The following is a 17,643-nucleotide window of genomic DNA, read 5'->3' on the forward strand; positions in this document are numbered from 1 at the left end:
GTATGTTCTAATATTATTATCGCCACTTCAAATGAATGTTCCAAGTCAGGAATTGTTTAACACTCAATCCGTTGGCATAAAGTTTTTTTTTATTTTTTCAGTTATTATAGAATTCCGCCTTTTGAATCTCGGAGTTGTGTTTTATTTTTTTAATGTATCCTTGATGCATATGTGTTTGTTTACTGTTTGTATAGCTTTTATATAATCATTCATTCCTTCGCTGAAAGCTTGGTTTGTTGAAATAACAAAGAAAAAGGTAACATTTTTTATAAATTTATTATTTAACAAACTTAACAGCTTGCTGTTTATAAAGCACCAATGTAGACAATATACATTATACTTACACTCTATCTAAAAATACCATTGAGAGTTCGTTATCAGATTACAGATCATCGCTTGAATTGAACTTTTAGACAATCGTTTCAACATTTATGGACGATTGAGAGTCGTTCAGTCTTGCATATGAGAAGAGTATACATTGATCTGTAAACAGGTATCGATCTTTCATTGACATTTTTAAACGAAGTATATTTTGGACGTAATAAATTAACAACCTCGAATCTACAGTCTTAAATGTCTGTTTGTTTCATTCGTTCACCTCAGTATTAATCAAAATACAAATTTATTATGCATCATAGTATAAAAATTCTGAAGAAAAAAAGTAATCGTCTGAATTGAAACAAACAAACAAACAAACGGGTATAAATAAATAAATAAATATTTCCGCAGATTCGAACCGAGTTGTTTTCAAATAAATAATATGAATTTTTACAAATGGATGAATGATATAAAATTGAATGGAATAAATTATGAAATTAGCACTTTTCTTATAAAAACAATAAATGGAATTGTTCATGTTATAAAATAAATAAGGGTGGAATGTTTCTTGCGACTTGCTTTTATGGAAACAAATGGCAGTGGTGTATTTTAAATGCAGTTTGTTTTACCAGTAACAAAGTAATAAATAAATAATGATATGATTGATAATGAAAACATGATATTAATCAATTATAAATAATCAATCACAGCCAAAAACAAGCACTATCAACTTTTAACTCACTTACATACTTAACAAATACATGCACTCGCTACGTATATTCATTCTTATTTTTTAAGACACATTTGACCATTTACCCGTATGGCGTTCCAGGAAAGACTTCACGTTTATCACAACACAGTAACACAGCCATACAATGATTAATGAGTTACGGGACTTGTTTCTGTATAAAAATAAAATCTGCACATGTTAAAACAAATTTAACAAGTATACATCTCTTTGACTCACAACAGACATAAATCACATACACACAGCAATAAATTAAAGTTTTTGAGACATGTTTTCAAATGCAAAAGATGTTGTTTTGTGTTATAAAAACGACAATTTCTCAATGTTTTGTCTCAATTTGTATCGGATCTGCACTTCTTTTGTTGGTGGAAGGATTTCATGTCCATAATAATTAATATCGGGTTGAGTTGATTCACCATCACACAGTTCCATGTCAAAAGAATACATGCTGGATAACAAAAACCACTTTGACTGTACAATTGCGTATTTTTTCCCTGGACACAATGCACCAAATGCCATAACTGGATTTTTTACTTCTTTACCATATTTGTAAAACTTAGCATCAACGAATCTGTCGTATTTGTATTCCTGAAATATAATAAAGAACCCATTAGCAATTAATCATACAAAAGTTATAATTGATATACATGTATTTTAACTTCCTAATATGATAATCAGCATGTGATAAATTGGAAAATAAAAACTTTCATCGGAAATGCGGGCGGTGAAGAATAAGTAATGAAATGTTTCAATCAATTTAAAGTTCAAGTGCTCCTCAATCTTTTTTTTCTCTAATTGTAGATTTTAGAAAAACTTTTCAAAAACCGGATGAATTGATTACAATAATATATCAAATAAAATAAACATGTCAATATACTTACATCTGGGTTTTCGAAAATTTCTGGGTCTTTGTGCATTGCTGGTGGGTACATTGCTACTTTATCTCCTTTCCTGACTGTAAAGTTCTGACCATTCTCCATCTCAAATTCTGTGTCTTCTAATACAGATCGTACCACAAACACACCACTAGATACTCTCAGAGTTTCGTTTACGACACTGTCTGTAGAATTAAAATATTTTTTATGATTTATTGTACATATGAAACTTTTGACTTCAGTTATTGACAATTTATAATTCAGATATGAAATACTTTTATATTAAGTAAAAGAAATTTTTGAGGTACAAATACGTTAAACCGCAACTACATCAAATGTTATAAATCCAAATAAACAAAAATGTTCTCATGTGGTTTTTATACGAGTTGCGTGTTATATTTGAATACTGAATGGGGCTTTAAAATAGTTTAATTTGCGTCATACTAAAGTATCGCACAATTTATTCAAGTTTGAAGTGCTAGTCGTGAGCGCCTTTTTAAATTCTAACAAATTTCAGACGAATTAGTAATATAATTAACTTACCTAAAACTTTTAAAGAATCAATTTCTTCCATGCTGAAAACAATTTCTTCTTCGTCGTCGTCCATCTCTGCTCGTTTACATCGGACCACCTCGTCAATTTCCTTTCGTAATCCTTCTAGTGCTTCTCTGTTTTCCAAAAGTTTGTAAAGGCTCCAGAAGGCCAGTCGAAATGTATTGTAGTTAACGTGTAAATAAACCAAGTTGTGTCCGATAATGTCTTGTTCTGTTTGGTTATGCTCTAACATGAAATTGGTAGAAAATCGGAGGTATTCGGACAGATCGTCTCTTTGTAACAACTCTGCTGATGTTGGTTGATTACACAGCCCTTCTAATGCCTTCACAGCCTTTGGAAACAATTTAACAGGCATGCCTAACCACAAAAAGTTGAAATACTTGTGGAAAGTATCGAAATTTTTGTAAACGCTCAATGGTTTAAATCTTGCATCACTCGCATCTCCTTTTCCGAAAATGGTGTAGAACAGTGAGGCGAATAATGTTTGAGAGTTGAATGAGCGAAGTCCTGCTGTTTTCCATTCATCTGTGTGTTCACCTGTAGAAGACTGAGTAACTTCCGTGAATGTTTCGTTGAGATAGTTCGAAAATTGAGCCATTCCTTTGTTAAGATATGGTCCTCTCACAGTTTTTCCGGCTTCCTTCAACATTTTACGCGCATTCACCAACTCGAAACTGAATACATTGTGGTTCACTTGCTTTTGGATCTTATCAAAGTCAAAATTTCTCTCTTTGACAAATTTTTCATACGAATGGGGATCCAATATAACGGTCATGTGTTGATTGAAAAGTCGAATAGTGAATATATCTCCGATTTTTTTCTGCGTAGAATGTAGAAATTTAACTGCGTTCTTTGAAAATTCTTCACCATTGCCCCAAAACCAATGTCCTGTTGGAATAGGAGGTTCATTTTCCCTTCTGAAATAAAAAATATGTAAACTTTATAAACTTATGTTTTCTATACATCATGTTTGCTTAATCCTATTCATAAAGTACTTGAAGGTTTTAAATCACTGTTGTGTTGTTTTATCTGTTTGTGCTAGAAATAATACGAGATTATCGCCATAGTTTTAAGTGATTACTGATGACTAATCTAAAATTCATAAACCACACCATATGAAAACTTTAAAAAAATTTAAAATTGTTCTTACCTTTTCCTAAATAAGAATTTAAAGTAAGCGGCTACACACAGTGCCACTGCTATGGCCAAGTAAACTGTTAACGCAACCATCGTGATTCTTTGGCTTTATTCTATTGCTGTTTTCTTCTTCTTGTTTTTCTAGATTGATCAGTTTCCTGAGATTCTTTAATATTGTAGTCTAAAAACAAAAGAAACCAAATGTTATTAATGATATTATTTGACACCGTTCTTTTATTAGATTAGCTATAACATTTTCGTTAATGAAAGTGTTGTAATTGACATATAAAATTGATATAAAAATCGTACTTTGTTAATCGACAAGTATCCAGACTTAAATATCATTATGATATCAATGAAAACGAAAATCTAATGAAACAATAGAAAAAAGTTGTTTGTAAAAACACTAAGCGACAGGGGATTTCCTCAACTTACTATTTATAAACTATAGCTGTTGCTTTGTTTAGTGTAATTTAAACAGGACGCGTTTCGTCATTAATTAAAAATAGCAACTTCTCATTCATAAAATAAGAATGAACTTAATCATACGGATTAAAATAAACCAAACCATGTGCATTGACGGTGATTTCCCTGTCTATTGTAATGATCAATGTTTTTTTGTGAATGACATATCTTATCTAAATAATTTCCTTAAGGTTAGCAAAGATTTATTGAATCATATAATCGATTGTCTATAACCGAAGTAATTGATGTCCTTATAACTTCCCACCTACTATTGGTTAAACACAGCTTTAACTGGCATTATGCAATGGTTAAACAAAGCTTCAATTTAAAACAAACAATCCCATCTGATAATGCAATTTTATAATTAAAAAAAATTGCTGAATAGTGATTATCGAAATGCATTTTTGAAACCAAAAACTATAGTTTAAGAATAAGTTTAACTTACCTTATAATGTTGGCTGCTGAAACAATCTTTATAAATATTCCTTGTACTATTAAAATATTCACTTATAACTAAAGTCACTGGTTAGTTATTCCAAACAAAGTGTTTCTCTTACTTTTATCGTAGTATTCTGGTTTTCAAATTCACCGTTATCCTTATTTATACACGTGCAGTTACCGTAGTACAACCTAGCGTAGCCATGATTGGTCGTCGTAAAACCGGAAAAGATCTACTTTACTCCGCCTTCCATTACTAATCGATAGCAGAATGATTTTTCATGAATGAAATATAATTTAGTAGCTCCGCCCAGTTTTCTCACGCGATCTACTATTCTCATAACGTCTAGTTGTCATATCTCTATCATAACACTGACATTTAACTGGAAATAAGGATTTAATAAACACATCATGTACGTACAATCAAATTACTGATCCAATTTAGATTTGATATTTTATGTGCGATTTTACTTTTTTCTCAATATCAAACATGATATAGTTTCTGTTTTACTAACTATAACAGATTGTCGAATCTATTATTGTTCGTAAAACAGAAATTTGTACGGTTGGTTATAGTCAGATTGATTGTATGTACGTGTCAGTAATTATAACATATATATTTCATAAAATCACAGCACATTACATTAAAGTAAAATAGACACCTGTAAAATTTCTACTGTTGAGTAGCTTAAGGCGACAACTTAAACCCTAATACGTGATTAATATGCGTTTGCTTTACGCCGTCTTACTACAAAATCACAGTTAGTGTATATGCCCTGATGCATATGTTTAAACGATTTTCACCTAATTTCTTTACCTTCGATTTAAAACAATTGAGGTTAATTGACATTCATTTTAAATAAATAGAAAAATGAAAATCGCAAATCGGACTGTTACGATGGTTAAGTATCAAATCATTAGTCCCGAATTGATAAGTAGTACAATTTCATGAAAGCCAAGAGAAGATAACGGGTGCTGAAAAAAGAAAAAGGTATGAAAGGGACGTAGAAAGTTAAGATAACTCTGGTATCTCTTTTTCTCCACGACACTCTTAACGTAACTTTAAGATAACTCTGGTATATCTATATTCGTCAGGAATCTCTTCGGACCATTCTGCCATATGTTATGTCGGCCTATGTATCTATGGTCTGCCAGAGGTTCAGTCTTCTTTTTTAAAACTTGGTTAGTTTTTAACGGGTTAAAGAGAATGTCACTCGGGAAACCTTTGTATGTAGTTTTTGTTTGTGTGTTTAATTGTTTACTGCTGCTGTATATAAATCAACACGTTCTTGGAATCAACCAAATTAAATAACGAAAAAAAAAATCGAATAGAAATCAAAATAAAAAATTACCGTAATATGATTTAAGACTATATATATTTTTCAATTTAGAACTAATTTGAAAAAGTGCAATATTTAATATACTTGTATAAAAAAAAAAAAATTGTTATCTATTTTATTTTTTAATCCGGTTTTCAAACTTTTAGCTTTCTTTATCACTTTTGTGCGGTTAAGAATGGCTAACGCTTGAAAAACAATAGAAATGGTAGACGCAAATGTCCTTTTCTTTCTTAATTTATTTACTGTTCACATTCACTAAAAACTTTAGAAAGCATAAAAAACACAGGGCTTATAGTTTAACTTAAGATAATGCTTTCTTATAAAGCATCGCTAAATTAATTTGTGTTTCCGCTAGTTTGCTCGCCGCTATTTCATAACTTCCAAATATATTGCGTCTTTTTTGCTGCTACTACCTTTTTCTTCTTTATTGCTGTTATTTTTTTACTTCATTTTAATATCAAATCTAAAATCTCAAATGAAAAATAATAGTTTGCTCTCCAGATAAAAAAAACGAAACAAAAATTCATAAATATATATTATGTTCCTTTGCATATTTGGGCGCCTGTAAAACTAGAAAATAGAAAAATGAAAGACACTCCTGTTCTAAGATTCGAAGAGTAATAAATAAATTTCGTTTGTCAAATGCATTATCAGAAAACTTCAGATTTTATTACTGAAAAATCAACCTTTAATTTTAATGCAAAACAAGACGAAATACTAAAACAAATTTATAACATGATGATGTTGTTTTATAATTGTGAATGTTGGTTTGGTTTCTATTTTTCTATTCTCTCTTTTCTTCTTTATCAAAAATAATTTTGAACTTTGTGTTAATTGTTAAAATATTTTTAACTTCGTTGTGATGTCAGACTTTAAGGAATTTGTTTGATTTTTCGTCACAGTATTAATAACGTTTATTATTTCCGATTTCTATCGGATGCGGAAGAGACGTCTAACTATTCAAGTGATCAGAGATTGACTCTGTTTAATACATTTTTATTAATTTTAAACAGCATATCACGACACAAACAGGGAAATTTTGTAACTGAAAATGTGGATATAAATTCTAGGAATACCTCTCTGATAACAATTGAACAAATTTCTTGAGAGCCTATTAATATATATTGTGCCATGCAGAGTCTGTTATCTTTACGACTTTTACCGCGACGGACTTTTATAAAAATTTCTAAGAAAGTAACTGCATGTTCACTCAATGTTTGTTGAACTTTTTTTCAAATATACATGAAAAATATATGACAAGAAAAATATTTTCAAACGCCATAAGCCTTCAACTGTCGACAAAATCAGGTAAAATATTGACCTATTGAAAACTAAACCTTTGTTTTCTGAACAAAATCTCAATAATAATATTAACGGTACCAATTTTCCTGTGACGAATTCGCATTCACACAATAAATGTAACGTCAGTGATGCTTGATGTTCAACACCAAATTATTATGAAAATCCGTAATTTAAAAAGACGGAGCGCTTATAAACCAAAGAGGGACAGAAATAGCAAATTTCAAAAAGACACACATCCCAATCAAATAATAATATTAAAGGGATGCAATAAGCTTCAAGCACCGAAAAAGACAAAACTTTAAGACTTAAACTGTTTCACACACAAGGTTTAATATGACCTTTCATTTTAAAACTCTATAACCAGAACTATTGGAATCCTCATGAACTTATGCTAATGGTGCCGCACCAAAGGAGTGATTTATATGCGGGACATCGGTAATACTAAATGCAAAATTAAGAAAAAAATATTTTTATCTTATTTCCAATTTCCAAAGAATGTTTTTAATATATTCAGGATTATTTTAGGCAACTTGAACAGTTTTAATTCTATTCATATTTCGATTGCAATTAGTGGAACAGTGACTGGTATGCCTGTCTTGGATCAACTAAATTCATATCATGTTCTTAGATTGGTCCGTGAAGTTCAAACCTCAGTTTAGTGTATCTTGTTGAATGTTTTTTTTACTTCTGTTTTTGCTCTCCGATTAATTGTTTCAGATTGTCCCTATCATCTCTTTCTACTTTTCATACATGCTGCTTGGGGTCCTAAACATCTAGCTTGGAAGGCTGCACCAAAACATGAGTGTTTCAAAAAGTATCTATTTGTTATATAGACTTTTTATTCAAGAATATCTCTATAAAGAAGTACACACTGAGGCACTCATACTTATTCTTGGCAATTTCATTTCTTGAGACTAGTCTAGTTATTGTGGGTTGAATGAGCTATTGTTTTCTTGTATTATTTGGATCAAGCCTTTTCATCAAATATTTTTGTTAAGATTTATACTCAATATGTTTCACAACAAAAACCACCCCGAGTCAAACAAGAAAATGCATAGGAAACTATGGCATTGTTTATTCACCCTCTGTTTCGGACTTTTCATCGCCATTTCCCTAAATCCGTTTTCATTGAAATATAACTTTATTGTATATAAATACAACATGTACCAGAATTGTAGTTATTTGTTATTTCCTGTAACCTGGGAAAGGTTTAAAACTTTGGTGAAGTTTTTACTACAATAATTTTATTTATCTATATATACCGTTACCGTTCAAATAAAATATTGTTTGGAATATGCAAGAAACGAAAGAAGAAAAAAACGGAAGAAAAACAATAAGGTCTTTCCTTTGTAGAGGAAAGACCTTAATAAAGAAAACCAACGAAAGCATGCAGTACAGATTATGGGAGGTATAGAGTGTTCCTGAATTTTATCTTTGGTTGGCAATCTGATGGGATAATGCACGTATCCATATAATAAAACACTTCCCAATGCAAAGAAAAAAGAAAAGAAGACAAGATGGGTCTTTATCTTTGTCTTCATATTTTAGACGAATAAAATATAACATTTTCCGATAAAAGTTTTTTTCTGTTCTTCTTCCCTCTAAAATGTTAAGTGTACTTTGCGAGAATCACAGACAGCTTGAAGTCTACAGTAACCCCTGCAGAGAGAAAAACAATTCCTTATTGACACCCATGGTGTTAATACCCCCTACGAGCTTTATGCATAATATATTGATGTAATATAACGATTGAGTTGATTGACTGACGAAATTGTTCTACCTGTATTGTAAAACCTTGAACAATATATTACATAGGGGAAACATTAAGATGAGCGAAAAATTGACTTTAATTACGAGTAAAAATTATTTATGCATATTTTTTTGGTTTAAAAAAGACAACCTACGGTTTTTAAAAAGTATTTTTCTTTATTGTCCATGTAATAACCCAAATACAATTTAAAAAGGCCTAGGTCGACCCTCAATTTAAATGTTATCGAAAGTCAACATTGAAACACATTGAATGATGTATTGTTAAAGTTTACTATGCGGAAACTATTCATAAGATGTTGTTTGTGAAGACCGGTTATAGATGTAGGACGTTTATATTGAGCATTGATATGAGCAATCAGGTCTTCGATCGACTAACCTTGATTAATCATCCAAAATCAATTGGTCAATCCTCGAGTGAGGGGGTTGAAAATCATCGTTCCTGATTTCTTGAGGATTAAAAATAAGAAGTATGTGGGGGATAACACGCACCTGATTATTGTGCAGTTTGTATATGTTATGTTTGTTATATTACAGCTAACAATTACTCAGCACGTCTGTTCCATTATTGTGCATATGTTTTGATCCTTCCCCAATTAACTGTACTTCCGACTGCACAGCATGGGTCAGTTCATCTTGGAAGCTGGATATTTTGCATTGTCAATTTTACGCTTTGACAAACGAATTGTCAATCATGATAGGAAATAGAATAACCATGAATAAGCGCAAATAGTTTGATTTTTAAATTTAATGCTTTTCCCTAATACTGTAATACATGCAAATCTTACATTTACCAATCGAAATGCAATAGGCTCTTTCTTTATTAACTGATTGTGAATTTCTGCCAAAAAATAAATCTTTGTCATTCTGCACTGAAAAATTTCGTATCGTGTAAACGAAGGTCCCATGGGCAGTTATAGAAGTACTTTGTCTTTAAATATTGCAATCTTTTCACATATTTTTAAAAGTTCTGAAGCAAAAATGCGCATAACATGCATTTTTCTTAAGGAAGTAAAATATGGTATATCGAAAAGGTAATCATGATTACCAGCCACGAGAGAAAACAAGTTAGCTTGTATACTTGTATCCCAGACTTATAAACATACACTTAGAATAATATTGATAAGAGCTTATACTGTGAATTGACTTTGTGGTGTAAACTTGTTCCTTAATTCTACCGATATTTGTTTTGTCGATTTTCATTTCTACAGTTTTTGTAAACATACACGACACCCCTTTTTAAAATTTACTTCCAAATAAATATGTACTTTATTTTATGTAATTAAATCGATTCTATAAATAATAAACATATTTACTTATTACGTTTCTTAAAGAAGATCACAGATTACAGATTAAGGTCAATAAATTGTGTCAAATTCAATTTTTAAATTAACTAGGATATTAGTGAATGAATAGAAATGAAGGACTTCCTGATTGAAAGAATCATTGACTTATTTGGGCACATCCTTATTTGCATAAGTCACAGATAGTAAAGGGTGACAAGGGTAGTTTTGTATATGTCAGAAGAATATTTATGAATGGATTTGATGTTATCGTCAAACTTGTATAATGTACAATATTAAGTTATATTTTCGTCAATAAAAATACATACAAATAGATATTTATATAAAAAACAGACTATTTTATAAAGGTAAACAGAAGCGATTATTAAAAACTAAGTCGTTAGATAATTTGTTTAATGACCTACATTTTGATTGTATGGCCTTTATTTGGAGGAAAAAGTTGTGTTATTACTACTTTTACTGATAACATATTTCTTTGATTAGAAAAAAGTAAAACGTAAACGCTTAAAAAAAAAAGAAGTAAAATCACAACAATACTGAACTTAGGGGTAAATCAAATCGGAAAGTCTCTAATCACATGGCAAAATCAAATGACAAAACACATCAAAAACTAGACTAAAAGCTGACTGAGAGATAAGAAAAATCAGGGTTTTTGATGATTCTGATGTCAACGTATATATGACATGGCATCACTTAATGGACAGAACACATACTTTTGGAAAGAAAGGACATAGATATATGGTATCTTAAGCGTAATAAAGTATTTATTGACCTCAGATCTGTGGAAAGGACAAGATGTTAGGCTTGATATGTATTTGACTCTTACAATAGAAATTAGTTAAAGTTTAGTATTATACTTTGAAAGAACTTTGCAAAACATAAACATTGATAAAAATCATATACCAGCAGTGCAAATTAACAGAACAAGACAATTTATAGATAGATATAAGAAGATGTGGTATGATTGCTAATGAGACAACTCTCCATCCAAGTCACAACTTGTAAAATGTAATCATTATAGGTCAAAGTACGGTCGTCAACACGGAACCTTTATTTACATATCTGTTTTAATAATAATAATAAAAAAAGAAGAGCATAATACAAATAAAAAACAACAACACAATTTGTTTAATCAACCTAATATTCCAAATAGAGACCTTAGGATCGTCCATTAGTGAATCATATATAGACATCAATCTTCAAGAATATGTTTCATTTAGTAATTAATTAATTTTCTCCTGACGAATTCATGACTCAACATTAATACTCTGCATCAATTTCTAACTGACAGATGCTATGGTAAACACTAACTTGTAACAATGAATTCATTATTGGACAAGATCAAACTATATGCTTTAACATTAGAAAAAAAAACAAAATTGAGAGGGGAGCGCTTACAGTATAAAAATAAGGAGATACAGTATGATTTTGAATGAGACAACTATCCATCAAAGTTCTGTCAAATGCAGTATGTTTGACCCTGCACCTTTCTTTGCGAGTTCCATGTCATGTTCATATAATTCAGTGACTGTTGTTGTTTGCTGTTTGTCATATTTATATTTCATATACTAATATGGTCGTTGGTTTTTCTTGTTTGAATTGTTTTTAATTTTGGCATGACGAAGTATTTCATATCTTACTCTGCGGTATCTTTTGGTACTTGTACGGTCACCTACAATTGACTACACCAACGCTCTTTGGTCTTTAGTGGATAGTTGTCACATTGGAAATCATACCCTATATCCCTTTTTTTTTCTTTTTTTTTTTTATTAAATGTTTGCATTTCCATGTATGACCAAAACCAAGTTCTGTATTCGTTAATGAACAAAAACCAAAATATTTTTTTCATTAACGTCTAGACAATAACTACATGTAACTATGTAATATAGATGAACAATAACAAACAACATATCCATTAATGGACAACACCAAACTGTATATAAATAATTAATTCACACATCACACAAACTATATATGTATTCATTAATGGACAAACTAAAAATAATGATTTAGTAAGCATTGGAAAAAGAATTATATACATGTAAACAATGGATCTTGAAAACACAGAAACTGTTATGTTGAAAAAATAGACAAATTGATGAATTGAGATTGAGACAACCTTCAACTAAATACCAAGGTACAGAGATGTAAACAACAGCAACTCAATATACGCAAAGGACGTACTATTCATACAATAATTTTTCTCTTTTCGCTTTCTGCATTTATTTGTCAAAATTACTTTTACACGAAATTTGGCTTGATATATATAGAAAACATGCAACATTTATTTCTTTATGCAGTTCTGAATCTCCTCATGCACGCGAGTATCCAAATACTCTTGCTTCAAATTCATATGTAGTTGTTGCGCTGATCGTTTAATCGGTATAAAACAATCATATGCATATCTAAAGCTCGTAATTATTTTTACCATGAAAACAGTCTAAGTAGCATTGACACTCATACCACATCTTACTATATCTAAGGAGAAAACAAAAAGTCAAACATGGAATAACCACTGTCCTTCAAGATATGTTTTACCTCACTTTAGATTTTGTTCACATTTAATAATGCGATCAGTCGAAAGCGAAGAAGTACTCAGGATGCTGTGAAAAAAAATCATAATTAAAGGAAAGAAAAAGACGAAATCATTATGTATTTTTTGAATAAATGGTAACTCATGATTTAATAATTCTTTGAAAAAGAAGTAAATCTTGAATTAACACATTCTTAATATTAAATCAATTGCCTGATATAAGAAAACTTATCTATAGTCATCTATTCATAGTTGAAATAATCTTGTAAGTATAGTTTAAATTTTGATTTGACCCAGTTTTTAATTCAATTTTAATCTCTTTCATGGTCAAAGCCATATATGTACATTTTTTGTTTAATTTTAACTCAAATCTTACAGGATACTTTTTTTTATGGATTATTTGTTCTATCCATCTCTTAATCTGCAAATATAAGTAGTAATTAAAAGATATGAATAAACATATATATAAAAATAAGTGTCCTTAATCTTTTGATCATCCAACAAATATAGATATCATTCTTAATCCGAGAATGAAGTTGAAGATGATGCATTCAAGGATAAGTTTAATATGTAGGTCATAATGTAATTAAAAAATAAAATAAATAAAAAGCTCCCAGGTGACAAAATATTATCCAATTCGATTTCAGGATATAATCATACTTATGGGAATGTCTTAATTCTGATGAAATATACGCTGAAGTAAAATCTAAAGTGCATTCCATAAAATTCCCTGCATGTGATAAGACTCTCCTTGTCAATTATTACTTCCTGATTACCTGTAGTAATAATAGCAGTGATATTTACGACTATTTGCAGATTTTTGATACTAAAGTATACACAAACAAGATTTTGACCATTTCATACAATTACTCATGAAACTTCCTTAAAGATTGCACTTATTAATTATAACTAGTAAAAGAGGGACAAAAGATACCAAAGGGACAGTCAAACGCAAAGACCGAAAATAAACTCACAACGTCATTGCCAAAAAAGAAAACGACAGACAGACAACTTATAGTACACAAGACACAACATAGTATACTAAAGAATAAGCAACACGAACCCCACCAAAAACTGTGGTTGATCTCAGGTGCTCTGGAAGGGTAAGAAGATTCTGCTCCATATGTGGCACCCAACGCGTTGCTTATGTTATTACAAATCCCGTAAATATTATAATTCGGTAAGTTACGTTAGTAACTTCATAACGGCACATTGAGCCTAAATTATTAGATAATATAAGGTTAGTATACCGATATCTATCAAGTACAGCGAAGCGTCTTCCATATTTGCAGGTTCAGAATAAATTTTAAAATCATGAGATTCAGTTTATCTCCGAAAGCCACCCCTTTATTGAGCTACAAGTATAGTTAATGCATATATCTTTTACATGTTCTATTCTCATAATGTTACCCAAGTTGGGACCCCATCTTTTTAAATCTTGAATCAGCATCTGGTAGATTATGTTCTTGAATAATGTAAGACCACCCGACTCAAATCAATCATATAATGCTCTCACATTGCTTAAAGTAGTCTGTACTTTAATTACATTTATCTGAGCCACTTGATTTTTCCTTTTGAAAATTAAAGTTAACTTATATTGGTATAAGGTTGCATAATCATGATGCGCTCTCGATGTTTTACTAAATAGATTATATAACAAGTCTTTTGTATCAATTTGTTAATCCAGACTTTACGCGTTTAACACATTTAAAGTTGTAAACATGACCCTGTCTACATGTATGAATTGTAAATTTCACCTTTCGCTGACAGTGTGTATTCATCTTGTTTACAATACTCCTACTGCTATTTTCACATCTGCCACTGAGTTAATTCATGGTGTTGTTTATTATTGAATCTACCGGAAGTAAACAAAAATATAGTAAACATCTCAATACACAACAATGGTGTTGTCAATTTACAAGTTGTTATGTCACAAATACTATTTTATGCTTAGATGAATCTAACTACCATATTAGGAAGACCAAGGTGTTTGCTTTTAAGAAACTGATCTTAAATTTGCATATATTACACACACCGATTAATTTTATGAATGAAAGGCGACATAAATACACGTTTATTTCCCACAGTGGATGTAGTAAACATGCTCTAGTTTTTGCTCAATTTTGTCGAGTCATATTCAAGACATAAAACAATTATAGAAATTGACAAACATTATTATGTTACGGGCGAATTCTACATGTATGCAAGTATTTGAAATGTATCACCCTTGCGCAAATTTTATAAAAGAAGAGACACATGTTTTAACATTTAAACATAAACTACCAACATTGACCCTTTGAAGAATTTGAATGAATTTTCTTGTCAACTCAACTTGGTAATGCTAAAAAAGATAAAAATCATATAAGCAAAAATTTCGATTACAATATTCCCACGTTTGTTTTATGGTATATGCAAACATCACACGCAATAAAGCAATCCCTCTGGGTCTTAAATCTGGTCTTTTCATAGCGTAAGGTTTCATTTTCTTTACTTTATATACGCCATCGCTTTAATTGCAAAATATTTATATTGATACTAGAGAATGTTTGTAGTAAACCATGTAAAATTCTAGGGACTGGCCGGATTGCAAAGGTGTTTCAATTTTTGCGTGGTATGTGTGCGTGTGGTAATTTTAGTTCATTTCATACTTTCGGATTTCAAATTTTCGTTTCAAGAAGCTATGATAAATAAATTCATCATAGATACCAGGATTCAAATTTTATGTTTGCGCCAGACGCGAGTTTCGTCTAACAAAAAATGTTAAAAGGCCAAATAAAGTACGAAGTTGAAGAGCATTGAGGACCAAATATTTCCGAAATGTTTTTCCAAATACCTCTAAGGAATTCTATTCCTTAGGTAGAAAAGCCTTAGTATATCAAAAATTCAAAGTTTCGTAAACAATTTATTTATAACCATGAACATATCAATGATAACTCGAGTCAACACAGAAGTGCTGACTACTAGGCTGGTGGTACCCTCGAGTAACTTAAACTCCACCAGCAGTGGTATTGACCCAGCGGTTGTAAATAAACTCATCATAGATACAAGAATTCAAATTTTATATTTGAGCCAGACACAAAAAGATAAGTCTAAAAAAAATAGGCCCCATAGTCTTCGAAAGTATTTGTACAGATATTGCTAAACAATATATATATATATTTGGTATTATATGCATTTTCTTTAAAAAAAAAAATTATATTGGAGATTCGTTCATTAGCATCCAATGAACTCTAAGACGCTGAAATAATAAAAAAAAATTAGCATATCTAACATGGCAAATTATCGCAATTTTTCAATAAATATATTTATTTTGACATAATTTGTACAGCTTTTAGGAAGAAGTATGCATTTTCCCATGACCTCTAGTCGATAAGAATGACCCTAAAATTATCTTTCAACTTCAGACAATAGGAAACAATTAACAACCCATGAAAACTAAAGTATGTATAATTCATAAAGTAATGGATAACGATATTTCACATGGAATTTCATTTGTTCATCAAACTCATCGACAAAATAGGGTCCTTATCTACTCCCCACGAAAATGAGCAAATATGATTTTGCTATCATGAAATTTCATAATTTATTTGTATGTGTTAAACAAATTTTTACTTTCACAAAAACATTATATGAATTCTCTGAATTGCACGCAGCCACAAACTAATCGTGATCGAAGAAGTGCTGCTTCTCAAAATATCTAAGGATCTGTATACATGGTTCATGTATTCTTGATCTATCTAAAGATATAGATAATTAAAAAAAAATGTTTGATCAAAAATGGAACATGCCCACAAACTTTATGCATTTCACTTGTGTAAAGGGAGCTGCATACCCATATAACTTATTGATCTCGTTGACGATTTTTAAAGGCTGTTTTTCTTGATCAATCTTAAGTTTTATGTGTTGTGTTTAAAGGGTTAGAGTATTTTTGCACTGTTTTTTTTTTGTCTACGGTGTTGTCTACTCTAATTCTGATTGTGCCCTTTGTTTTACTATGTTGCTTATTTTGACTGTCCCCATGGTTTTACTTTGTTGCTTATTAAAACACCCCCTTGCTATTACTTTTTCTCTAATTTCCATTGTTCCCCTGGTATTACATTTAATTGCTAGTTTTGATGTTTCCCCTTGGTATTTTTTGTTGCGATGCATGATATGTAGGTTGTGTACTATCAAGGTGTGACGAAGTTCTGAATAGTATCTCTATTTTCAAATTGATTCTATAACATCATTATGTCCCACCTACGATAGTAGAGGGGCATTGTGTTTTCTGGTCTGTGGCTCCGTTCGTCCGTCCGTCCGTCCGTGCGTCTGTGGTTCCGTTCGTCCGTCCAGGTTAAAGTTTTTGGTCATGGTAGTTTTTAATGAAGCTGAAGTCCAATCAACTTGAAACTTAGTACACTTGTTGCTTATGAGATGATCTTTCTAATTTTAAGCCAAATTAGACTTTTGACCCCAATTTCACGGTCAACTGAACATAGAAAATGAAAGTGGGAGTTTCAGGTTAAAGTTTTTTGTCAAGGTAGTTTTTGATGAAGCTGAAGTCCAACCAAGAAACTTAGTACACTTGTTGCTTATGATATGATCTTTCTAATTTTAATTCCAAATTAGATAATTACCCAATTTCACGGTCCTTGGAACATGGAAAAGGATAGTGCGAGTGGGACATCCGTGTACTTTGGACACATTCTTGTTTAGAATGAATTCCTCTGAAACAATGAGAAATTAATTAACTGGGACAAGGCCTGGTTTGATTATTACAAATCGGAAAGAGCCCCTTGTAATATTTGTATTTATCAATGATTTAATTGCGACGGTACAGGTACCCTGTAGTAGCTACGCTTTTAGTGACGTCAACAGCTCT

At 30.9% G+C, this 17,643-nt stretch overlaps 1 protein-coding gene across 1 annotated transcript; it reads right to left on the bottom strand.

The window, feature by feature from the left end:
* Window positions 1-260: 260 nt before the first annotated feature.
* On the bottom strand, window positions 261-4,749 carry LOC139493950 (cytochrome P450 7A1-like). The gene is made up of 5 exons (XM_071282122.1): window positions 4,544-4,749; window positions 3,647-3,814; window positions 2,485-3,413; window positions 1,948-2,126; window positions 261-1,654 (listed from the first exon to the last, which is right to left on the bottom strand). Exons 2-5 carry the CDS (start codon window positions 3,724-3,726, stop codon window positions 1,367-1,369), a joined length of 1,476 nt encoding a protein of 491 aa, XP_071138223.1. The 5' UTR covers window positions 3,727-3,814; window positions 4,544-4,749; the 3' UTR covers window positions 261-1,366.
* Between the last annotated feature and the right edge of the window lie 12,894 nt (window positions 4,750-17,643).

Source organism: Mytilus edulis, chromosome 1 (genome assembly GCF_963676685.1).
Source record: "Mytilus edulis chromosome 1, xbMytEdul2.2, whole genome shotgun sequence".
NCBI lineage: Eukaryota > Metazoa > Mollusca > Bivalvia > Mytilida > Mytilidae > Mytilus > Mytilus edulis.